This window comes from Ostrea edulis, chromosome 5, assembly GCF_947568905.1.
Source record: "Ostrea edulis chromosome 5, xbOstEdul1.1, whole genome shotgun sequence".
NCBI lineage: Eukaryota > Metazoa > Mollusca > Bivalvia > Ostreida > Ostreidae > Ostrea > Ostrea edulis.
In genome coordinates, this window is record NC_079168.1 from 57,386,572 (window position 1) to 57,413,823 (window position 27,252).

General features: G+C 35.1%; 2 protein-coding genes across 2 annotated transcripts; one reads left to right on the forward strand and one right to left on the reverse strand.

Moving 5' to 3' along the window:
* The first annotated feature begins 181 nt into the window (after window positions 1-181).
* LOC125651632 (membrane protein FAM174-like) lies at window positions 182-8,933 on the forward strand. The gene is made up of 3 exons (XM_048880319.2): window positions 182-588; window positions 5,814-5,974; window positions 7,395-8,933. The coding sequence occupies exons 1-2, from the start codon at window positions 305-307 to the stop codon at window positions 5,956-5,958; spliced, it is 429 nt and encodes a 142-aa protein (XP_048736276.1). The 5' UTR covers window positions 182-304; the 3' UTR covers window positions 5,959-5,974; window positions 7,395-8,933.
* A 6,108-nt stretch (window positions 8,934-15,041) lies between these two features.
* On the reverse strand, window positions 15,042-26,090 carry LOC125651455 (protein cornichon homolog 1-like). The gene is made up of 5 exons (XM_048880054.2): window positions 25,736-26,090; window positions 21,753-21,821; window positions 19,760-19,872; window positions 19,297-19,440; window positions 15,042-17,912 (listed from the first exon to the last, which is right to left on the reverse strand). The coding sequence occupies exons 1-5, from the start codon at window positions 25,814-25,816 to the stop codon at window positions 17,885-17,887; spliced, it is 435 nt and encodes a 144-aa protein (XP_048736011.1). The 5' UTR covers window positions 25,817-26,090; the 3' UTR covers window positions 15,042-17,884.
* Window positions 26,091-27,252: the final 1,162 nt, after the last annotated feature.

Below are 27,252 nucleotides of genomic sequence, written 5' to 3' on the forward strand. Positions count from 1 at the left end.
TCGGTGGAGAAAAATTGCAATTCTTTTAAAATACTTTGAGATAGAGTAATCAAAACATAGAAATTGATTTAAATTTATTTGATATATTGTTACGGACCATGATTAGCAATATTATGTAATATTTGTGTGTATATTATTTGTGTAGTATCATAAAACGAGATCCCATAGTACGAGTTAATGTGAGCATGATCAACAACTTCCGTTGTACCTTGTGATGTGTCCAAAACTTCGCTGTATCTATGATTGAATGAATTTAGAGTTTTGCGTCATCGTTTACATCATGATAGTTAACTAAGCAGTCAACATGGCATCAGAAGCAGTTTTTCTTTTTTCCATTGTTGTCTTTCTGACAATTTTCCCCTTATTTCCATGTGCTGAATCAGATACTTCATCAAAATCCAATACAACTTCCACAGTGATATTGGACACCACGACACAGAACAGCACGAATGGCACTGTTACGCCGCCAAGTGAAGGTGGAATAATGGAAACCATTACAAATAACAAGGACATGTTAATGAGAGCGTTTTATGTGTTGATAGGAATAACTGCTATAGTAGTGGTGTACTTTGGAGTTAAGGCCTGGAGGTAAATTCTGCTGTGCTGTTTGTATTATTCTTGTCGTGCGTTTTAGTTTACATGCATTAACTAATTGTTAAAGTAGCTTGTTTTATATTTGTTGAAACATCTTGACCACACTGGCAAATTTTAAATATGTGGAGTTGTTGACCTTGTTAGCTCATTTTTGTATGAAGTTGCCGACCGGGTTCGATTGCCAGTATACAGATGGCTCAATTTAGCACCTGACTAGAGATTCAGGATGCATAGGTTGAAGTCCTACTCTAGTCCTATGCATTTTTTCCCATCGTGTTAAATTTGGTGCTATGAGCTAACCCCTTGAATTGACGTGTAATAGGTCCAGTGATTGGGAAAGGCTTGCACCACGCACCACAATTTCATTGAAGTAAAAAATGGTGCCTTAAAGGGAAAGGCAACCCTAACCACATTGTTGCTTTTATGAATGAAGTATTACTTACTGGTTTCGGAAATGACAGTCTTTAACAACAAAAACCCATGCTTAACGATTAAATCAATATCAATCTATCATATATTTTGAATTACACCCATTTAAGTTTAATTTATGACATCACACCGTTGGTTCCGGTTTATTTCATCAGCATCACTGTAAACATGACAAGTCATGAACAGTTAAGTTTGGGGCCATATAGATTTGAGCCTGTTCTTTCGCAAGAAGAAATTGAGAAAAGATGCTCGGTCGAGTGGCAGATCAGGCAGATGGTACACATGTATTCATACAAATGTCTCGAACCTCAACTTGTCATTACGCAAATGATGGATCCACAGTTTACAGTTTTTTCTTTTTAGATGACTTGGTCGGATCAGGAATTTCGAGGATAAAAAACTTTTCACATCTCCCCTTTGCATTAATTAGTGCAGTTAACAGCTTGACAGAAAGGCATCTACCTATTCGTAAATTCTATCACATGCACATATTTGATGATCTTAGAATCTCATCAAAACCGGAACAGACAGTGTGACGTTAAAATTACTGATTTTTGTGGTCTTTAATACATAAGAGTTCCACATCATGACAGCCTCTATAGATGGCGGGAATTTTTAAAACTTTTAAGGTTTTCAAATTTGTTTCGTACTGAAGCTTAACTAGGCCGTATATCAACAGAATAGTATGACAAATTTTATCATCTAATTAATCCTATCATTCATCATGTAAAAAAAATTTTGGGTTGCCTTCCCCTTTAAATCAATTACTCTCTATACCAAATTGCAATAAGTTTGCAATAAGTTTTCTGCAGAAAGTTGGAAATAACATTGTGTATGACCAGAGGTTTATTTAGGTTCTTTTTACTACTGGTAATTAAGGGGTACCTTTCCCCCTTTTGACAACAAATGAATATTTCCCCTTTCCACAGGTAAAAATATCCCTTCGATTGTAAAAACTACACAAAGTTGTATGAGAATTAACAAAAATCATATTTATGTACATGTATTCCAAGTCATTTCTATGTTATCAAAGTCTTGCAATATAGATGAAAATCAGTAATCAATCAATTTATATGTCTGGTTTGAGATATTCAGGGCTTGAAGCTAACTTTTTTATGTCTGACATCAATCCAGCCGGACTGATGGGATATAATTTCAACCAGTCCGCAGAAAAATTTACCAGTCCAACAGAGTTTTACAGAAATAATTAAACATATTTCGTTAATATTATTACAATGAAATTTTACTCAATATGCCTCAGACAATAACTTGTAACACTTTATGTGGGATTTATATTTACGAATCAAATTCATCTACAAATCGAAGCATGCCAAATGTGTGTATAAAATTTCATAAGTATATTTTCCAAAATGATGCTTTAGAAAATTAACCAGTCCTATCGGACTGACTAAAACAAATGTCAGTCAGTCCACCAGACTTTTAACCAGTCACAGACTGACGGGCATACCTGTATATGTTAATTTCAAGCCCTGATATTATTATGAGGATGTCCCCACCCTACTTTCCTCCCCTTGAAGCTCACGACTGCATTCTTGAAAAGTCCCATTATTACAGTCTTCACGAAAACATTTGAAACTTGCTGACCAGTAGGACCAGTAAACTGTCTGAATTCAAAGACCCACAGTGAAATTTAACACACACACACACAATTTTTATATTATGGAATGTATTGTATAATATTGTACAATTAATGTACTAAAAAATTTTCAAATATGATTATTACTCATATTCATATCCACCCTATGACATCTTTTCTGTCGATACCAGAAAAACAGAACCTTACTGGTATTTTCTCTCTCTCTCTCTCTCTCTCTCTCTCTCTCTCTCTCTCTCTCTCTCTCTCTCTTCACCCTCAAACAAGATTACAAATTTACATATTTTTCACAAACATCAAAACAGCCCGAGTGCACCTTAGGAAGTAGTCTCATCTCCCACATCAAATGTATGAAAGGGTAGTAACATATAGAAAACTGGATAAAACCCTGACGACTTGTTTCATCCTCTTACTTTCGTTTTAAATCCAGCAATTTCATACAACAAATTTCATTGGTGTAAACCCTTTGAATAAAAATAAGACTACCGGTGAACTGTTTTCTCTTATATTAGCACACAGTAAGGGTTCAACTACCACAAGGGATGCCCCAAAGAAACAACGACATGTGGACACGAAATAAAAATTACAAATGTCATCTTCATTTTTGCCATTTATGGAAATGTAGTGTCATTAAACATGAGAAACCTGTAGTAATATTACTCGTTCAAGATTAGAAACGTGTCGTAATATTACTCATTCAAGATTAGAGACGTGTAGTAATATTACTCATTCAAGATTAGAAACGTGTCGTAATATTACTCATTCAAGATTAGAGACGTGTAGTAATATTACTAATTCAAGATTAGAGACGTGTCGTAATATTACTCATTCAAGATTAGAAACGTGTAGTAATATTACTCATTCAAGATTAGAGACGTGTCGTAATATTACTCATTCAAGATTAGAAACGTGTAGTAATATTACTCATTCAAGATTAGAAACGTGTAGTAATATTACTAATTCAAGATTAGAAACGTGTAGTAATATTACTCATTCAAGATTAGAAACGTGTAGTAATATTACTCATTCAAGATTAGAAACGTGTCGTAGTATTACTCATTCAAGATTAGAAACTTTGTTAATTTATATTACTTCATAGTACAACTTAAATGTTATAAATAAAAGTGAAATTAAGAAATTGTTTTACATTCAATAAGACCCTAGACACACACAGACAAAATTTACTAGCTTGATCATTGAGGAATTATGATATGTATTCAAATTAATTAAGGACCCCCAAGGGCATGTACTCAGCCCAAATCCATCATGATTTTGAGCCCTGATTAAAGTGAGATTCTTCAAATGAAAACACATGGGTGTGTCACAAAACATTTTTTATCATGAATCATTTATTTTCAACCAGTCTTGACAATTTTGCAGACTGGAGTCAAATGTAAATATAATGGACGTCCATGTGACATGCTCTAGCTTCTACAGTGTTATTACATAAAAGTATATACATGTAATAATATAACATCAGTCTTCAGTATACACTAGTAACCTTTTTCCTTGTTTCAAAAAGTCTCATGTCGAGAAGTAAATGAAGTTATTTGTCATGTTATGTCTTAACCGAAAGCACTGAAAATGAGATGCATGTAATGGTAATACTGATTACACTATACTATGCTGAAAAATTGTAACCATCTGACATATATTTATCACATGCTATACATGTGCACTGCATATTACTTACTTATGTCTACTACTCCTTGAGGGGCATGGGCCACCCACAAGATTTCTCCAGACCCCAGTTTGTACCAGTTCTTTCCACATTTTCCCCATTCTTTTGATGTCGGCCTCCAGGTGTTTCTTGGTCTGTTCCTCTTGCGCTTTCCTCACTGCATATTATCCCCATTATATTTGCACTGAGTAAGGAATGCCCAGGTTCTGCGTGATCACGAGACAGTTAAAACTGTTGCCCAGTGTCAATTAATGTAGACACTGACATGACAAAGAGCCTTTATCAACTAAAGACAAACTGGGGACATGCACTCAGTGAGTCAGTACCACTACTTAAATGGTGACATTCAGATTTTCTTTAGGGAAGGGGGGGATATTTTTAAAAGGGGAGGCAATGCTCTTGCTGAAATAGCCCTGGGCATATGGTTTCTTGCATTTGCATTTCTCCTATGACTGGTGACATTTTTTGTGAGTGAAATAACTACATAATTATAATTATACCTGCAACAGATAGCATTTAATAGTGATAATGTAATGATTAGATATGTTAGAGTTTTTTGCCTAAGGCCACTTTTTTTCCCCTGGTATTGCAGAGCTGTAATGACAAATTAAATTTGAAATATTCCTCATTAATGGAGCTATACAGCTATGGTGTTAACGGTATTGACACATACCTAACTGTAACACGTCACTTTAGGTCTTTAAAGCAGCAAATATTAAAGCTCTTGTTCAAAATTTGAAATTTGTGTGTTGGAATGTCGTCAGAGAATTTCAAAGACGCAGTTGACTTTGAGTTTTTAAGATTTCAACAGGAATTGAAGGCTTCAAGCGAAGGCAAAATATGGCAGCTCATTGTGTCTCCCCTCTTTCAGGGGGAGACATTGGTTTTGTAGTTTCTGTCCGTCTGTCAGTCACAAAATCTTGTGAATGCTTTTCCTCCTATATGGCTTATCGGATAGACTTAAAACTTTGTACATCGGTCATTGCCATTTGTAGATGTGCATATTGTAGGGACAGGAGGATACAATTATTTTCGTAAAAGTTATAGTGGATTTAAGAGGGGTGGAGGATGTAAAGTAGTTTGTAAACACTTCACCTATGTGGCTTAATGTCTATGTTCCAGCTCATGCTTTCTCCTCCATACCATGCAGTACATTAAGGGGAGGAGGTTTCATTTTGAGCACTTCCAATTTGGGGAACTAATGCTAATTTACTTGTACATGTATAGCTTTTTCTTTAATTTTAGTTTGACAAGTCTTTAGTACTTTATTAGTACTTTTTATTATGATACTAGTATCTATGATATGATATGGTAGGTATTTCAGTTTCATGCACATATGAGTTCATGTACTGTAACAATGTACATAGACATGTAATTAAGTGCATGATTCTTTTGATTTAAAAATTAAAATGATATCAAATGAACAAATAGTAGAGGAGTATTCAATAGGAATTTAAAAATGATTGAATTAATGTGAATTTGGATTTCAAACAGGCTGAGGAGAAAACGTAACAAGTCAAAGAAATATGGTTTGATTACTGGGCGTGGAGCAGACTATGAAATGGCGCCACTTGATGCGGATGACGACGACGACGATGAAGACACAACTGTTTTTGAAATGAACAGAAGAAAAAAGTGAATTTCTTCAAATTGAGGTGATATAAATCAATTGATGTTTATCCTTGCAACTATTGTCTAGATTAGAAAAAGATTACTGTAAATTTTGGATGATAGGACAATACTTTTTTAGATCACTAGAGTACCACTTATTGCTATCAGTGTTGGTTATCGACATGTGTGTAACAATTTACATTTATAATGTCTTCTTCTCGAGAAGTTATGGGCCAATTTCAAACAAACTTATTGGATCATATAAAAAAGAGAAAAATATTTTTCTCAATTTTTTCCTTAGGAATAAGTCATCTGAAAAGTTGGCTGAGAGGGATAGCAAGTTCAAGATACATATTTACTATACCCTGTTACTTTTGTCAGTTACAACTTATTCCCTTAGTTTTGAAAATCTTATCTTCCTGTGATTCTGTCCTACTGCAGACAAACATCAGTGCTTTCAAATGAGGGAATAAGTGATGTTATTTACTATGCTGTTGATTCACCAAAAATATATATCCTTATGATTTAACTTCCCTATCTGAGAATGCAATATTACAACTCTAAGACAGAGTACTGTGGCTCCATGAACTACATGTTTCATAACTGGAAAAAATACATGCACATATGACGCATATCATCTAATTTGTCTGAATGATGACAAGAATCCATCCTTAATGGAAAACACATTTTCGTGATCACTGAACACATGCTAAAGTACCTGATACTCTCAACAAGAAGTATAGCATTTCATTTGTACACAACAATTCTTCTACCTTTGACATCACTATACACTTATATGCGAAATGATTGTAAATTTGTACTTAAATTGAAATGAGATGCAAGTGTGTTATATGTTACTGTCTGACACTTTTAATAATTGTCATTGTCTCTGCTCTTGCCTTTAAATGTCTTGCCTTTGGATGCAAATATATACATGTAACTAAAGTTCTACAATCTGTAAAAGAGAGTGGTGGTCAGGCTTTAGGTCAGAATGACAGTCTGTTCCTAGAATCACAATATGAGAGAAATGCAAAGAATCCCCAGGAATGGGGTGGTCAGACTGGTTTCATTGCCAGTACATGTACCAGGTAGCTCAGTTAGTAGTTTGAGAACCTGCCTGGAGATCCGGTGGTCAGAGGACCTGGTTCAACGCCTGGTCTGCTCCATCATATTTCCTCCTTTCTTTAAAATTACAAGTGAATGGAGTCTCAATATGTAATGTAGCAATACATGTCTTGTGTTCAGGCAATGCACTTTGCTACATTTTGAATATACATGTATGTGTGTAGTTCTGGTAATAAAATATCAGAAATGATTTTTTTAAAAATATGCATCCGGAATAAATTATTTTCAGTTGTTATTTAGAGTCATGTATAAAAATAATGTTAGAAAAATAATCTTATAGTGTTCTTCTCTCCAATATTTGCAAGAATTTTATTGTGATCTTTGTATTTTCATTTGTAGTTGGGATGACAAAATGGACTGTCAAAATGCAACAGAGGAATCCACGGAATATGCTGTAAATTTACATGGGGCTTTATTGACCGTACATTTGATAAAACGTCCACATACACATATTTTATTGAACATTTTGTTCACTACACTTAAAGTGATTGTAGTCAGCTTTAAGAAATCCATTGTAAAAATTTCATGTACCTCATCATGTTGATTGAATTATTTAAGATCTGGGTTTTACGCAACATTGACATTTTCTAGTTGCATAATGCCAATGAGATTAACAAGTGCTTGTACTTTAATCATAAATTCAATTATAGGGATATGACATGAATTACAGAATACTCGAATGACATTAAATGTGAAAGAGAAGGTGCTGTTTTAAACATGACTTACTCTGTCTTGGTGTGACTATCTGTTATGAAATCCAGTTCTATTTTTGTATGTTTTGTATTCTTTCAGTGCTTTAGGGAGTATGACTTATTAAGTTTCTGTAAATTGTTGAGATGGATGTTTCTTCTGTGTTATTGATTGGTCAGAAATTGTGTGGGATGAAGCTTTTTTTTTATTTATTGAGCACATGTTTGCAAGTTTGTAGTGTGGAAATATGTTGGGTTTTTCTTTATCCATTTGATTAATTCCATATTATTTTGTATAATGGTGATGGTGCTTTAATGTTAAACCAAAACTTTCTATTCGTTCAAATGTGATGTAAGCATTTTATAAGATTGACTTTACAAGGTGTATTGTAAGTTCAACCAAAGCAATGCTACTTCAACCATTTTCAGCAGAGGAGCATCATTAAGTGTTTCTTATAGTATGAATTGTAATTGTAGGTCCGAGATGAAGGTATACACACATTACATTGATGCTTACAGTTTAGGAATGTTCAAAGTACATGCTCAAATATTATACAATCAAAATATTGTCCAAGATGAAAACTGTTTGAGAATTTGAAATTGTATATAATTTTGTTAGCTTGCAAGTACATATTTTGAATTAATGAGACGATCAAATATTAATTATAATTCCCTGAGGCTCTAAAATCACTGCTTTGTCATACTGTTTTAATGATAGATATGACATTTAGTTTTGTTTTTAGGGTATTTTGAACTGTTCTTATTGGTGTCTGGGATTTCGGTCACCTGAATTACACGCACCCCAGTCACATGACCTATCATGATAAGTGCCAGTCACTTGTTGTCTATCCTGTTTTATTAGTTAGCATTTGGAATATTCAATTTCGTACATGACCAATTTTTGCCAAATATTGGTATATAGCGCTTTGGGGGGGGGGGGGGATGGAGGGGATGGATGGTGATGATACAAACAAATAAAAGTTTCCCACTTGTTGCACCAGCAACCCCCCCACAGCAACACTTTAGTGCTATAGGTTGAGTGTCTTGTCTTGTACTCAGGTGACCGTTAAGGCCCATGGGTCTGTTGTTTTTTATATGCATGAAATGCATATTGAATTACTCATTGCTCTTGTATGATGTTTATTATACTTGCCTTATTCTTTATCTATAATAGATAATTGTCGTTCAATTCATTTACTTGTGATTTGTCTTAAATAGTTTTCATGTAAAAGAGGTAGAAATTGGCGAAACGGGGCTCAATTTCTGTAAAGGATACCGTGCCATTGTACTGAAGTCATAGGAGGCAAAGGATGATAATTAATTCAAAACTTTTGGAAATTCAATGAAAAGAAAATTTAGAACAGAGAGGTCACAAATATGATGCTATGATGAAGTCGAAGTCAGGTATTTGAACAGAAAGTGGATCTTTGCTTCAGTATGTACCATTCCGTGAGGAATTGTAAAGGATCGAGAAGTCCTTCATTTTAATGTCATTGGATTTGGAAAAGTTCTGGGATTTCAAATTTCCTAAATGTTCATGAGAAACTACATTTGACTTCTCGAATTTGTTGTGGCCTGGTACATTTAGAGTTTCTTCACAGCACAATTATTTTACGAGAAGTAAACATGAGGGCTTGGTAGAACATTACTTGATCCTGCGATATACATGTATCTCTGTAAGGATTTTTTATGAAGTAACTCAAATTCATCTGACCCATAGACTAGATCGATATTAAAAGTGTTTAAAACTGAAACGTGATTATGAAGATTTCCGTCCTTTGTAAGTGAACTGTGAGTATTAAGTTGGATTTCCAAATGTGGAATTAAAGACAAGTTCTTCTAAATTACATTAATTTGTAGTAATAAGCCTAAATACAAACAAAGAGTATGTTGATGAAAGCTTTGCAGCTGGAATTGGTACATATAATTCCTCATGTAACCTGTCTGATTTTATCATCACTTCTGTTTTACTAAACACGAAATGATAGATGGTATGCATTTAATTTTAACTTGTCTAATATGAGAATTTAATATTTTATGATACACTTTGTCCATTCTGACAAGGTGCCAGGATCTTCTTCATACTTGGCAACATCGTTTGGCATAGTCTTATACAGAATTCATAGTAGAACTGCAGTTTTGTTGGAAATTGAAAGACCAGGCTCCTTGAATTTTGCATGCCTTCTCTTATTGTCTAAAGAAAAATATATAAAACTATACACGAAATGATAAATTTAATACATTAGTCTTAAATATTGAATGCCATATTAACATAAACTTAATAACTGAAGGTAACTATTGCCCGTGAAAGGCTGCAAAATTTAGGCCTATCCTCAGGGCTTACGGCCTTTGAGCAGGGAGGGATCTTTATCGTGCCACACCTGTTGTGACACGGGACCTCGGTTTTTGCTGTCTCATCCGAAGAACCGCCCCATTTAGTCGCCTCTTACAACAAGGAAGGGGTACTGAGGACCTATTCTAACCTGGATTCCCATGGGACAGCTGCAATTCAATTGAAGAGAGCAATAGTTCAATTAATGTACACATTAATTGAATTATTGTTCTCTTTAATTGAATTATTGCATGCATCAATTCAATTAATGCGTGCAATAGTTCGACGGAATACCTAGGAAAATCATCTGGTGGGCGATGCACAGGCTAGGTATTGATGAATGGTTAGTCAAGAGTTGTGCAGATCATGTACTCAAATGCAAGAAGCCATGTAATGTAGGAGATGGCTATAGTGACGAGTTTAATGTCAAGGTTGGTGTTGATCAAGGATCTGTTTTGAGTCCATTGCTGTTTATCGTTGTATTGGAAGCACTGGCACTCCAATTTCATACAAGCTGCCCTTGGGAGCTCCTGTATGCGGATGATCTAGCAGTTGTTGACACTTCCATTGAGTTGCTGATCGAATAAGTGGCCGAGTGGAAGAAAGGTTTGGAGGAGACTCTTGAAAGGTCAATGTGGGCAAGACCAAAGTAATGATATCAGTCTTGAATGTAGAATCTGTGAGAAGTTCAGGGAAGTACCCATGTTCAGTCTGCCTAAAAGGCACAGTTAGGAACTCCATCTTCTGTAACAGCTGCTTGTGCTGGGTCCATAAGAAATGTAGTGGAATCAATGGTCCTCTTAAACCTGATCCAAGATACAAGTGTCTGCGCTGTCATGGAGGTAAAAATTGGCAAGGATACATTTGAAGTTTTAGCAGACTTCTTTTACCTTGGGGACACTTTGTCATTCGGTGGGGCATGTGAACTTGCAACACAATGCAAGTCTTTTTGGAAGAAATTCAGAAAGCTTCTTTCAATCCTGACAAACAAACATCTGGCAATCACAACCAGAGGCCATCTATATTCAACTTATGCGGAAGGCTGGGGTTTGAATCCTGACCGCGACAGACCTACATGTAAGTCGTTAAAACAGGTAGTGACAGTTCCATCGTCAAACACTCGACATCGGGTGTGAATGTCACTGGTCCTCAGAGATGACCTTAAAAATGGATGTCCCATGTCACAGTAGGTGTAACATGCTAAAGAGCCCTCACTGCTCAATGGCCGTAAGTACAGAGTATAGGTCTAAATTTGAAGCCCTTCACCGGTCTTGGTGACGTTTCCATATGAGTGAAAAATTCTCGAGCAAGATGTTTAAGAATTTAAGGTACAATCAATCAATCGACCTCAACAGGACAGTCTAGCCTCACCCTTGCAAAAGGATTACTTTGGCCTGGATATGACGATGATGAATTATTGAATCATTGCTTTCTTCAATTAATGATATCATTAATTCAATTGATGCTCGCAATTATTCTTTTAGAGAGAACAGCTATCTAATTAAAGATATCTTTAACCATCATATCCACAATTTGGTTAATGATCTCTTTGATAGGATTGCTTCTCTATTTAAAAGAATTGATGGCGCATTAATTCATTATACAATATCATTGTAGATAATTGAAGATATCTTTAATTATTTGAGTTTATGTTAATTTGGTGCTCCATAGTATATGTGTACGTGCATTTAAGAAATGAATAAAGTTTTTCAATGAACAAGGTGCATCATGGGAAATGTGTTAACAGAACAACTGCAGTTTATATCATCATGTTCACTGAGATAGGTTTTTTCTTGTTTATATCGAGAATTTGTACTTTTTGTTTCGTTCGGAAAAGTTAATATCAGATGTGTTCGATTAATTTCTATCATAACTTATCAACAGCCGTAAAAGTGAAAAATTAAAATACATGATATTCCTCCATGAAATCACTACAATATATGTGGTAATACTACATAGATTTGATTGTGACATTTTGACTTCTTTTGATGATATGTATGTGCGAAGACTGCATGTATTTTTATTTGATGCAAGGCCCCCAGATACTGATCAAGTTCCTAGATCTAGGGCATTGCAAGATGTTGGTGTTTGAAGTATTTACAATGGCCTTTAGTTGGGTATATCTTATCTATTTCTTATTCTAGTGTTTGTGGTATTAACGTGCGCTTGATTCAATTTCAATGAAAATGCAACCTCTAGTCAAATAACTGACTAGAGGCTGTACCAAGTTTGGTTGAAATTGGCCCAGTGGTTCTGGAGAAGAAGATTTTTAAAATTTGTTTATGTATTTTCACTATTTCGCTATCATCTGCTCTTGGAAAAGGGCATGGCCCTTGATTTGAACAAACTTTAATCCTCTTCACCCAAGGATTCTTTGTGCCAAGTTTGGTTAAAATTGGCCCAATGGTTCTGGAGAAGATGAAAATGTGAAAAGTTTACGACACCAATGACGACAGACAACTTTCGATGAGAAAAGCTCACTTGAGCCTTTGGCTCAGGTGAGCTAAAACAATGTTTGGGAAAGACCACGAGATCGATGCTCACTGTGGATAACATATAAAATGATTAGGTTCAAAATCAAAATTGCATGGCAGTAATGATTGTGGGGTGTCCCTACCAATTCTATCAACAATGAACGTTGTGACAAACCACAGCAAGTAATCCCAACTTAGAGTAGATGTGGGGTTTTTTTTAATCCACCACCAAAGACAAGATAGAGCGAACACCAAGGCTGATGATATTCGAGATACGGGACCAAAATACAGGGAGAGGGTTGAAATAGGCTATGCCTGCTGCCCATTGTTTGAATTAAAAAATTCACTAGTTTCAGTTAGAGTGAGAACAGTTTTCAAATTCAAACTACAAAAATCACATACATTTTTGTGGTTTCTTACTATATTTCTTTTATTGATAACGTTTTGTCGAATCCAATTACCAGTGTATAGGACCCAAGCAGTTAGTTATCCTGTACTAGAAACCCAAGATTAGTTACCCTTCACTAGAAACCCAAGGTTAGTTACCCTGTACTAGAAACCCAAGGTTAGTTACCCTGCACTAGAAACCCAAGGTTAGTTACCCTGTACTAGAAATCCAAGGTTAGTTACCCTGCACTAGAAACTCAAGGTTAGTTACCCTGTACTAGAAACCCAAGGTTAGTTACCCTGCACTAGAAACCCAAGGTTAGTTACCCTGTACTAGAAATCCAAGGTTAGTTACCCTGCACTAGAAACTCAAGGTTAGTTACCCTGCACTAGAAACTCAAGATTAGTTACCCTTCACTAGAAACCCAAGGTTAATTACCCTGTGCTAGAAACCCAAGGTTAGTTACCCTGCACTAGAAACCCAAGGTTAGTTACCCTGTACTAGAAATCCAAGGTTAGTTACCCTGCACTAGAAACCCAAGGTTAGTTACCCTGTACTAGAAATCCAAGGTTAATTACCCTGCACTAGAAACCCTAGGTTAGTTACCCTGTACTAGAAACCCAAGGTTAGTTACCCTGCACTAGAAACCCAAGGTTAGTTACCCTGCACTAGAAACCCAAGGTTAGTTACCCTGCACTAGAAACCCAAGGTTAGTTACCCTGCACTAGAAATCCAAGGTTAGTAACCCTGTACAAGAAACCCAAGGTTAGTTACCCTGCACTATAAACCCCAAGGTTAGTTACCCTGCACTAGAAACCCCAAGATTAGTTACCCTGCACTAGAAACCCAAGGTTAGTTATCCTGTACTAGAAACCCAAGGTTAGTTATCCTGTACTAGAAACCCAAGATTAGTTATCCTGCACTAGAAACCCAAGATTAGTTACCCTGTACTAGAAACCCAAGATTAGTTATCCTGAACTAGAAACCCAAGGTTAGTTACCCTGCACTAGAAACCCAAGGTTAGTTACCCTGCACTAGAAACCCAAGATTAGTTACCCTGCACTATAAACCCCAAGATTAGTTATCCTGTACTAGAAACCCCAAGATTAGTTACCCTGCACTAGAAACCCCAAGATTAGTTATCCTGTACTAGAAACCCCAAGATTAGTTACCCTGCACTAGAAACCCAAGGTTAGTTACCCTGCACTAGAAACCCAGGGTTAGTTACCCTGTACTAGAAACCCAAGATTAGTTACCCTGCACTTTAAACCCCAAGATTAGTTATCCTGTACTAGAAACCCCAAGGTTAGTTATCCTGTACTAGAAACCCAAGATTAGTTACCCTGCACTAGAAACCCCAAGATTAGTTATCCTGTACTAGAAACCCAAGATTAGTTACCCTGCACTAGAAACCCAAGGTTAGTTACCCTGCACTATAAACCCCAAGGTTAGTTATCCTGTACTAGAAACCCCAAGGTTAGTTACCCTGTACTAGAAACCCCAAGGTTAGCTACCCTGCACTAGAAACCCAAGGTTAGTTATCCTGCACTAGAAACCCAAGGTTAGTTATCCTGTACTAGAAACCCAAGGTTAGTTATCCTGTAGTAGAAACCCCAAGGTTAGCTACCCTGCACTAGAAACCCCAAGGTTAGTTATCCTGCACTAGAAACCCAAGATTAGTTACCCTGTACTAGAAACCCAAGATTAGTTATCCAGTACTAGAAATCCAAGGTTAGTTACCCTGTACTAGAAACCCAAGGTTAGTTACCCTGTACTAGAAACCCAAGATTAGTTATCCTGTACAAGAAACCCCAAGGTTAGTTATCCTGCACTAGAAACCCAAGGTTAGTTATCCTGTACTAGAAACCCAAGATTAGTTATCCTGCACTAGAAACCCAAGATTAGTTACCCTGCACTAGAAACCCAAGGTTAGTTACCCTGCACTAGAAACCCAAGGTTAGTTACCCTGCACTAGAAACCCATGAGGTTCATTGGAGGCATAATGTGAAGGCTAGCTCACATGAGAATAGACATTTTCCTTTTTGCAAACATTTGATATGGGTGATAATTTGAATCTACTAAAAATTAAAACAAATAAAACAATGCATTTATTTATGTGTTTTATTTTATAAATTGTTCAAATGCTACAAAACCATATTACAATGCCAGTTGAAAATTCAAGAGAGTTAATTACTGTGAAGTGAACATCCACACCTCACACTGCTCTATATTTAAGTACTAAGCTTATGGCAAAATCACTATAAAATAGCACTGATACAAGCACAACAGATATGAAAAGACTGTGAATAGAACATCATAGTAAAATCATGGTATTTCCCTATTAAGTAAAATTTCATTGGTTTCAGATAAAAATTAAAATACTGCTTCACGGTGCCTTGAATTCATGGTCTTTAGAATAGAAGACTGAGGTACAGCAATTATTGTAATTTACTTTAAATTTCGTAAAGTATGCATGTTCATACCATGAAATCAACTAGATTTACTCTATTGTGATAATTAATTTGGCAATGTTCTGAAGGTAGAGCGGCATTCTGGGGCAAATATCATTTAATAACTATCAATATTTAGTTACCTTTAAACTGTACACAAAGCAAGAGCTAGTAAGCATTTTCAACAAGGGTCAAATCCGATCCCTCTATGATCAAAAAGGATGTACCAGTCTCTACATAGTAAAATATAATTTACATAATTTGTGAGTGAAAAATCCAAATAAAGTATTCAAATGTGAATACCAGTATTACAAAGCAGACTAGTCCGAAAATTTCAGCCCACAGAACTGCCATTGTTAGGATAAAGTCTCACACTGTCTCCATCTGCTGATTTTAATCTAATCATCTGAGATGGGGGTTTGTCACACCACATCAGATCTTAACAAAGTTAATAAAATCTGAGTCCTGTCCACTGGACATTTCAGAGATTTTACAAATGGTGATATGCAGTCACATTCTGTCTGTTCAAAGGAAATTCTAGTAAACAAAACCTTTAAATCAGAAGTTTTCTTAAGTTTTCAAAAACTCATAAATACATATAACCACTTGTTGAATATGATTCTCAAATTTCAAAAACAAAAAGATACCATGGCTAGATGTAATACATGCAGTGCAAAAAAAAAATTCAAGTGATTGCATGAATTATTCTTCAGTCATACAAAAATTAAATAACATTCAGGCAAGTCCAACACTCAAGTATGAGAAAATCGGACAATCATCCAAAACCTGTGCACATCTACATCAATGTTAAGCTGTGTAATATCATACTGTAGAAGAATTTGTGAATATTGTTGATGCAACACAGACAGTTGGACATTGTGAAACCAATACATGTATATCTCCATATATAATTGTGGTGGGCTGTCATTAGCATACTAAAAGTTCATGCGATTCCATGAAAACTTTTATTGGTTTATACTATGCAACATACAAAAATAGACCTTTTTTTGAAAAATTTCAGTCAATTGACATTGCTAACTATGAGGTAAAAATCAAGAGATGTCAACATCAAATTAAAGAGTGTATATCTTCAATTTTTCTTTCTAGATGCATTCTTCAGTTATTACAGGATGATATGAAAATTGCTAACATTTTTACAAATAAATGTATCTTAAATTTTTCTTGAATTCCCACATGTTTCAAGACAAATGGGAACTCTGAATAAAAAACTGAAAATTTGTCAATCACATAAATTCACTACCCCCTTATTATTAGAGATGATGATTATATCAACATGTAGTGACCCGGGGGATGTGTGTGTTTTAGATAAATCTAACTTGGGACTTTTTTCTTTTTCCAAAGGTATCATTAAGACTTCATGATATATTGTAAATTGGATATATTTTATAAATCCTTGTAATAAATCTGTGAAATTAAAATTCCATAACCACATAGTCTTTACATATGTGGAAATAAATACCATAAATATAAAATGGAGTGAATACAGATTTTCATTTGAAATCTTACAAAAATGAAATAAATATATATTATTACTACAGTAACTTGATCCGAAGAGTCGGATCACGTCGAGTTGACAGGCACGGATCATCAGATCACACGAGACGCGAAGCGTCGAGTTTGATCTGATGATCCGCGCCTGTCAACGAGACGTGATCCAACTCTTCGGATCAAGTTACTGTAGTAATGATAAATTTATTATATACCCCCTTCTGCATTTTAAATCCACATTTATAAGATGATAAATGTAATCCAAATTATCAAAAACAGACATAGATCTACCATGAAATTATGTTTTGTGTACGTAGTTTTGTTTTGTGACGCGGTCAATATTTTCCACAAATAACGTTGCGTTGATGCATTGTGACGTCATTGTGACGGCATCAGTTTCAGAGGATACTGATACGGAATCAGAAAACCACAGTGTGGTGATCCGGAAAACCGGATCACACGCTGTGAAATCCACAGTATCAAAGAACGATACATTGATGGGTATATAATAAATGAATATATTTTTACAAATACACGTGCAAACATACATCATTTATAAATTAAGTTAATATGTGAGAATAGTGTAAATGACACTTTGATTTTTGTAAAATACATGAGGATATGAACTGTGACTTTATGAAGCGCATTTCAATACGAGTACACACTGACACTTGGCTTTGTTCATGTTAATTCTGAAGTACTGTAATAAACTGCTTGGAGTTACATGGAACACCACATAAAATAACATCCAATTAGAAACAGGATACACACATTTAAAAAGAAAAAAAGTATTGCACAGAACAACACCATCTGCGAAAAACGTCTTTGGACTACAACTCTGATTTACATGATTAACAGTATGGCAAAAGGTCCATCTTCTCAGAATTGCATTAATTCATTCCAATGTCTTATCACATTCTGAAGCATGGATGCTGGACTTCCCACTCCTCAGAAGAAAATAATGTCACTCTATACAAAAGTAGCTCTCTAGCCGGACACCAGGGTGTAGATCATGCTAAAAGATACACAATACATATTTTAAATATCCTGTACACAGACCACATCAGAATGGTATTTCACTAATTCTATGTATGCATATTTTAAAACTGTATGATATTAATAATTTCTATCTAACACTGTATTTTATTTCTAGAGGGAACAACTACCTTTTGTCTTTAATGCTATTGCTCATTTAGTGGACACAAAGTTTTGTGATATACCAAATCAAAACAATTAATGACCTCAAATCTTAAGGTCGATCGATCCTCATGTGACTTAATAATAATGGTTAAAAGGATCGATTAACCTTAAGGCATTTAATTATCATCATCACACAACTCTCAGTATCTTTCTCTAATGTTTACCCTAATTTTCGTTATTTTTCATAAATCTTAATGTTTATACAATTCCTAACTTTTGTGTGTTAGTCTTCTATGATAGCGCAATTGAAAGCTTTGTCTCTTGTCACTGTTCATTTACCAGCATCACACCTAAACACATCAGAGTACTTAGACTCTCAGTATTATAAACTAACACATCCGAGTATTTAGATTCTCAGTATTATAAACTAACACATCAGAATATTTAGATTCTCAGTATTATAAACTAACACATCAGAATACTTAGACTCTCAGTATTATAAACTAATACATCAGAATATTTAGATTCTCAGTATTATAAACTTATACATCAGAATATTTAGATTCTCAGTATTATAAACTAATACATCAGAATATTTAGATTCTCAGTATTATAAACTAATACATCAGAATATTTAGATTCTCAGTATTATAAACTAACACATCAGAATATTTAGATTCTCAGTATTATAAACTAACACATCAGAATACTTAGCAGGGCTCGAAATTAACATATGTCCGTCAGTCTGTGACTGGCCAAAAGTCTGGCGGACTGACTGACATTTGTTTTAGTCAGTCTGATGGGACTGGTTAATTTTCTAAAGCATTATTTTGGAAAATATACTTAATATGAAATTTCATACACATTTGGCATGCTTCGATCTGTTTAATCAACTGGACGAATCTGATTCGTAAATATAAATTCCACATTTAAGTGTTACAATATTGTCTAAGGCATAATGAGTTAAATTTCATTTTAATGATATCAACAAAATATATTTGATTATTTCTGGAAAACTCTGTTGGACTGGTAATTTTTTCTGCGGACTGGTTAAAATTATACCCCATCAGTCCGGCTGGACTGGTGACATAAAAAGTTAGCTTCAAGCCCTGCTTAGACTCTCAGTATTATAAACTAACACATCCGAGTATTTAGATTCTCAGTATTATAAACTTTACCAGCATCACACCTAAACACATCGGAGTATTTAGATTCTCAGTATGTATAAATTTACCAAAGCCCCATCCCTTTGTCCATACCTGTACAAGTAATAGAAAAATGAGATAAGATAGAAAGCCAGCTTAATCCATCCTTCTTTTTGGGCTCGGTTAAGTTCATCGGCATTCATAATTGTAGTTGGGTCGTACAAACCAGGCCCGCTCATGACTGGTCGGTTTATATACCTGAAATCAGTTCCTAACAGTCAAGTTTGTTATCTCCTTATCACTCAGTTTAATGTAAAATCTGTTAATAAACTATAAACGGAAGGCCAACTCTGTTTTACTGTAATTGTCAAACAAAATTGCTGATTAATCATTAAATATTCTCTGAAATCGAGAACTTGACATATTAATATACTCAACAAGACTAAAATATTGAATTCAACAGCTATATTGAGAAAACAATACACAGAATATACTTTTACATACTTATTCTTATGCCATGAAAACAACAAACACCAGCTATAGCTCGGATGTATAAAAAAAAAAATAGATAAGTTACCTTCGTATATGGTAGACTATGAGAGGAATATTGATGACAACAGTGAACCATTCCATGGCAGTGATGAAGAGGAATGTAAAGAGAATATGGATGAAGTACTCTGGCAGCACCAGCTGTTAAAACAAAGCTTTCTTAGTCATCTTCTCTTTCTAACACATATACATACACCAAGAGCAGTTATACATTGATGACATTTGTCAGCAAACCAAGTGTAGTTGTAAGAGAAAAGGTGAATTCTGATTAAGATGTACCCTCTGTATTCCATACAAAGCCATCTTTTACAAATCATAGTAATTAACAACATATCAACTAAATTGTAAATTTTTGGTTTATCGTCAATTTTTTGTTTTTATACAAAATGATTTAAGGCATATGACAGTGAAGAAGCAGAATAAATGTATCAAGTTTACTGTGCCAAGATTTTGATCATTTCTATTCAACAACAATATCAATATGATGTTGTACCAGTGTTGCATAGTTGCCTTTCCTTAGTAGCTTTCTCCCTAGATAACTAGAGATAGAATACTTTGCTCTCTTTTTTTACAGTTAGCTTTGTGCAATCATATTCACACATAATGTGAATTCTACATCTAATTTTCCATTCTGGATTTGATACATGAGGAAATCTTGTTTTCAGATTATAAGATCTGATTATAGAAAATCTCGATCCTAGGCATGTGAGTTATGGACCATCATAAATTTGGCTCCAAGTTTGGTAATATTAGAACCACATCCTGTATTTGAGCTACTGTAAGGTATGATATTCAACCATATTAAACATGAATTTTTGGCATAATTTTCAAGTACTCAAGTTTTATCAAAATCATACACAAAATCAACCCTTCATATGATATTGTTATGGTTCATGACTTCACTCATTAATAAACTGCTTTATACCTATACGATATCAAACTTACTTGATAACAGATATAACTTTAGAATTATCTTATCAAATCCATATCATTAGGTACAATGTTGTGGTTTTCATTCAGACTAACCACGTATGATGTAATATTATGAACTCTGAACCCGATGTTTAAAACTACTAGTAAAGTATTTGTAAACAAACTATGAACAATAGAAATGAACTACAACTGGTTTTATAGAACTTTATTACTTTGATTTGCATATTTTTATAAAAAATGTTATGTTTCTTATGTTTATATTGGTACAACATCATTAAGTAACATTTACAAATTTAACGCGCTAACTCAGATAAATGTATGACATTATCAGTTTGGAACGTCACTACGTCATCACAACAACCATTGTAAATAAAAGACAGCTGTTTTAAGAGAAGAGACCAGTCAACTGCAGGGAGCGACTCAGTAAACTTCAGAAACAAGACAATGGTATGTACTAAACAGTACCAAGTCTAAGTTACATGTAACCACATATTTACTAAGTGTGACATCAAGTTTTACAGTAAGTTACAAACCATTTTAATAGTAGGAACGTCAGTGTATTCCCAACTAAATAATGTTGTACCAACCAAACGAGTTACCATTTTATGTGTATATATAATTTGACCAAAGTATCGTCACAATGAATGTTATAAACTTTATGCAGAATATTATTCTTATAACTATCAAGTAAAAGTATTATTTAAAAGTGGACCAACAATTGGTCGTCGTTTGTCAAATAAATTGCAATCCATGTACGTAACCATTTCAACCTTGACAATTTACCAGAAAATAAACAGCGGCCAATGATTTTGTAACTACCCCATACCCTCGGTTTTGTTACTATATATAGTAAAGCTTGGGACTATGTCGGAAAGCTACCCCGACCAAAATTATGTGACAATTGACAAATATTTCTATTAGAAACGATGAAGGATGGATGGACAGACCAGCGGACATGATGATTCCCTTATACTCTCCATATTTTGTCTGATGAGGGTATAGCAAATTCAACAATACCAATATACATGAAAACATTGCACCAGGAAAATCATATTAAATTCTAAAGATATACAAGGACTAGAACTTACTGGGTTTAAACTTCCACATTGGTCTATTGGATTTTTGTAGTCAGTCTTAAGTTCATCAAATGCAATTATCTGTAAAGAAAAGAAAAAAGTACAACAATATTCTGAACAATAAAGAGCATTTGGATACTTTTCAGATTTTCTGTTATCAATACTTCTCTAGTAGTTAGAGAGGTTCCATCATTGTTGAACAGATAGCCCACTTGGTAGAGTACCTGACCAGAATTACAGGGGAGCCAGGCTCTGCATTCTCCCCTGTTAGAACAGGTAGGTGAAAATACTTCCAGGGAGAGCCTAGTTCTTCAAGAGGGAGGAGGTTGGTGGAACATAGTGATCAGATTGCTTCATTCACTAGTGACCAAAAGACCCAGTGGTTAGAGCAACTAACTAAATTTATAAAATTTTCGTTTTTATACAAAACAATCGAAGATTTAGGTCATCCACTAAAAGTATGATTTTAAGGCACCCACAGGTGAATTATAAATGAAAATGTGAATGCACCTGTTATCTGCAACCATGCAGTATTACATGTAACAACATAGTAGCGGTCTTTATATAGTGTCCAAACATTGCTACATTTAATCACTGACAAACCATAACCTATGACCCTTTGACAAAGAGGGTTCTTTCTCCCTTTAACTGCTATCTCTGTAGCAAGTATGTGACATAATATTGGAGTGGTACTCTTTTGAGTTATACCGAGTCCCAGCATTTTTATATTCAATCTGTTGTCCACTGTCCTTACTGACACAGAATTCATCAGGGATGTCCCCTACCTATTACCTCTGTAGCAGAGATACCACAATATCAGGACATGGCAGTCACATACAGACAAAAGACCCACCCCGAAAACCATGATTTCTTTGTTAATTGCCAAATTTAAATTGCATGATCAACTGGAGGAATAGCTTCACATATTAAACTAGTAATGAATTTGAAGTTTCTTTCAGCGGAGTATTCGCCTTCAAGTTGCCCCCAGACTTCCTCAACCATTATTCTCTTTAGAGAAGTGGACACGCATATCCTAGATCCACTTCTCTTCACAAGCCTTCGTGGTTTCTTCTGGAAAATGCATAAATGCCAGAACCAGTGACAGTTTACACTACGACCATTGTTTCGACATAAATTTGCCTGGAAAAAAAATCCAAAGTCGGAAAATTTGGAAAAATGAGTAAACAAGCATTTTGTTTCCCGAGAAGCTTTCTGAAATTTCACTTTTGATTAAGCATATGTTTTTTGTTAATATCAACAAAAATAATTATTTTAACTTTCTCAAAATGCTTTCCGAGAAACCAAATGCGTGTGTAGTAATTTTTCCAAAGGTGTTGCGCATCTCATGTTAATTTTCCTATACGTTTTGCATGATAAGATAAAGATATTCAAATATATAATAAACCAATTGGAACATAGGTCTTGAAGCAAACATTTTTGAAAATAAGTTTAAAAGATGGGTATTGACAAGATTAGTGAAAATAATTTTAGTTTAAATCAAGTAATAAGCAATTTATATGATTTATAGCGTTAAAATACAGGGGTATCCCAGAATTTCAGAAAAAGTGCCACTGTGAAACAAAATAAATTTTGCATGAACATGTTCTTCAAATTTTCCACACAAAAAACTGTCGCTTTGAAATTTTGTTTCACATTTGGCATTTTTTTTTGTAAATATCAAAAAATAGAAACATTTCTCTGATATTATTTTCAACTTCACCTGTACTTTAATTCTCCATTGGAAGTTACGATCTACTGCGTGGTTCGGTGGTTAAGGTCATAAACTTTAAAGGGGAAAGATGTTTTCATTTTTTAAATGACTGGGCTCAAACCCTTCACAGACTTCAGATTTTTTTCATATTATAATTTCAATATATTTTTGTTTCTCAATTGAAACACACTCCTAGTCTTCATAAATGTTTCATATCAAATTTCTGTTTACTACAATGTGCCGAGTTTGAAATAAACTTTCAACTTGGACACTGTTTAGTTTGTTTATGCTGTAAACGACTTCTTGTACAAGATGTGAATGGGACTCACAACAAACACCCCGAATACAGCGTGTGATACCGGTGTTTTATTAGTCAAGGCTGCTAAAGAGAACTTATGTGTTTTCTAAATGAAAGGCTTACCATTAGTACTGGGGAATCCTACAGGTATTTGAATGGCAAATACATAATAAAGCAAAATCTGGATGAAGGTCAGTTCTACGTCACGAGTGTTTAGATATCCGGCAGAGTCCCAATTGGGAGACTTACTGCCTCTGTGCAACACCCTCTTTTCCGACTTTGGATTTTTTTCTACCATTAATAGGCATAAACTCATAATTTAAACCCAGGACTTGGAAATAGTGAAAATGGATTGTCAGCGAGTAAGTGCTGATTTCCTTATGAAAGACGCATGCATCAATCAAAAACATTACAATTATGGAAATAAGTAGTCTACTAGTGTTGAACCAATAATCAGAAAACATCGACTGTTGAAAAAGTTGCTGATTTTGATGATCGATTATTTTTTTCCATAATCGATCATCGAATGTATATACCCTTCTTATAGAATGTATTCTGGAGTTATCCTGTTTCCACTTCTACAAAGCACAAAGATTGCAATTTATTAACTCCTTACCAAATATAACTGCCCTAAGTGAAGTAATATTTAATACAAGAGGCCTAAGGGCCACATCGCTCACCTGAGTTACCTTGGCCCATAACTGGACTTTCCTTCTATATTTGCATGTAAAACCTAAGTCCATATTGTGGCCCCAACCTACCCCTGGAGGCCATGATATGAACAAACTTGAATCTGCACTATATCAGGAAGCTTTCATGAAAATTTCAGCTCCTCTGGTCCAGTGGTTCTTGAAAAGAAGATTTTTAAATGATCCCACCCTATTTTTTATTTTTGTGATTATCTCCCATTTGAAGGGGGCATGGCCCTTTATTTGAACAAACTTGAAAGCCCTTTACCCAAGGATGCTTTTGGCCAAGTTTGATTATAATAGGCCTAGTGGTTCTTGAGAAGAAGATGAAAATGTGAAAAGTTTACGACGACAGACAACGGACAAATTTTGATCAGAAAAGCTCACTTGAGCCTTCGGCTCAGGTGAGCTAATAAAGCACAGAAAAAATCTATTTGTATAGCCACTTCTGCCCCTGCCCGGGGTTGAACTCACAACCTGCGGAACCAAATCTTTTAGCAGCGTGCAACTCGTGCACTAGTCTACCAGACCACTCTACAATTTATACAAGTCATTCAAACTTGCTTTCGATGATGATGGAATTATTTCCATGCTGTCACTTGCCACATGGTCATTGAGAATGGATATTTGGCGTAAATTTAGATGTACACGTACCGCTTTTGAAATATTTCATATAAAGCACAAAGATTGCAATGAACCCTTGAACAAATATAAACTTTTTATATATAATTATATGTATGTGTAAATACCCCGGCATATAGATATACATATGCAAATGGGGGAAAAACATGTAATATTTGTAAGATTATACTTTTTAAAATAAAACCTGTCTTCCGATTATAATCAGTAAAATCACAAAGGAAGTAGCAACCGATGATAGATTATGAAAATTAACTGATATCCCATCACTGTAGTCTACTATGTAAATAAAATCCGGATCCAGGAAAATTTTAGTTGAAATGTCGAAGTGTAAACCATCACAGGTTCACTTCCGGCATTTACACATTTTCCAGAATCAAAACATGAAGGCTTGCAAAGAGAAGTGAATGTAGGCTATGCTTGTCTAAAAGATTACCTCAACCATATGTGCATGACTGCCATACAACAGTTTAAAAATCATTTCAGAGCATATAGTTCCAGCTTAATACTGCCGTCTAAGAAAAACAAACAACTTTTTCCTCTCGGTTTTAAAGAAGGGGCAAGCTGGTCAAGACTATCCACGGTGAGGAAATTCGAACGAGCAGTCTCAAAAGGATTGGTGATCAAACAGAATAGATATTTTCGAGGATAATCTTACATGAAAAATTGCAAAGAAGATCAAAACTGCCGTCAGAATAAGCGCCAAAATGTAGCAAAATGCAGCGAAAGTAAAAGCCATTTTCTTTCTCTAGTTGGCTACAGGCTAGGCTAGTAGTGGTAGTAGTAGATCAATCTAGAGATGTATCCGGAAGTATGTCTGAATGTAAATTCTAAAATGTATAATGGAAACAATGTTCCGGAATGTAACACAGGGTTTTGACACAATCTGAGCAAACTCGACATTTTTAAATATCCATGATAAAAAAAATTGTCTCCCTATAAAAAAGATATATTTCGTCAGAAATTTTTTCTTTAAAAAGATAAAAAAAAAAAATGCAATTTAAGGATGAACCCACCCCCCCCCCCCCCCTTGAAAACCAAAATTAATATTAGACCCCCATTCAAAAATTCTTGGAATCCACCCCTGTGCCCAGACTTTACTGTTAGGACGTGTGTTGTCTCTGCAGACATCAACGGTAGCACAAAAGCCCAGGCCTACACATAATTTTCAACAACAAAAAAGTTGTCTTTGCCTAAATAAAAAAATTTAGTCGCCTATGCCTATCTCTATGCACTTTCTGCTTAGGGCCACTTTGGTATGCTATTTCCATTCACCATAACGTTAAATTAACGATACTCGATTGCATCCTTTGAGTTTCCGTCATTTGTTGAAGTATGGATATTACTACCCCCTTTTGGTGGGATTTATGTAATTGTTTCACGCTTTTTGTAAGCTTTAGAGATTGGCCTTCTACCGGTATATCAATTTTATTATACTAGCTTTAATCTTAATTTTCATTTGAAATTTTCAAGTGGGCTAAAATCAGGGGATTAAAATGTTTCCTCAAGTCTGAATCAATATGAAGATAAAACAGCCATCTATATGGCGTTTTCGACAGGGGAGGGGTTCCCCGACCCCTAGCCGCTTGGTGCCTACACTTCAATTTATAATTTGTTACGCCCTCGTCAGTTACCGTAGGTGTTCCACCTACCCTTCCTGTTCAAGGCGCTTCCTTGTTGTTGGGCAACGATTTGACTAGTGACAAAGTTGCAGCAGATCTAATATAGTTTGTGAGAAAATCACTTCCGATGACAAAGATGACAGTTTAAACTCAGCCTGTGCTGTTATCAGAGCGATGACCAGAATACAAGAAACCGAGGCTGATTCATCTCATAAAACTGAATGGCCTCAGTGACACTTTTCATTTGGACCTCGATGGTGGTTCACCAGTTATGAAAGCATGTGAGATCAAACAGTCATTTAAGGACAAGTACCAACAAAAAACAGTGTACCGCCAGCAGTACAATATACGCCCGTCAGACAGTGAAATTCAGCCTGGAAGCATATTGTGCACTCTGAATTGATACAACACACATTCTGAATAAAAAGCCTTAAAAAGTGGGTCATGGTGCACCAATCCATCTGACATGTGAACTGATTATGTATTTCTCCGAGAGTGAGGTTGTGAAAAAATGTCGGTGTAATATCTATGTCAGATGAGAAAAAGTCCAAGA

Coding starts and splice junctions, on each gene's coding strand:
- LOC125651632 (XM_048880319.2), top strand. CDS start 305: ATGGCATCAGAAGCAGTTTTTCTTTTTTCCATTGTTGTCTTTCTGACA. Junction 589..5,813: donor TTTGGAGTTAAGGCCTGGAG/GTAAATTCTGCT, acceptor GATTTCAAACAG/GCTGAGGAGAAAACGTAACA.
- LOC125651455 (XM_048880054.2), bottom strand. CDS start 25,816: ATGGCTTTTACTTTCGCTGCATTTTGCTACATTTTGGCGCTTATTCTG. Junction 19,441..19,759: donor ATAGTCTACCATATACGAAG/GTAACTTATCTA, acceptor AACTGATTTCAG/GTATATAAACCGACCAGTCA. Junction 17,913..19,296: donor TTTTTCTATTACTTGTACAG/GTATGGACAAAG, acceptor TGTATCTTTTAG/CATGATCTACACCCTGGTGT.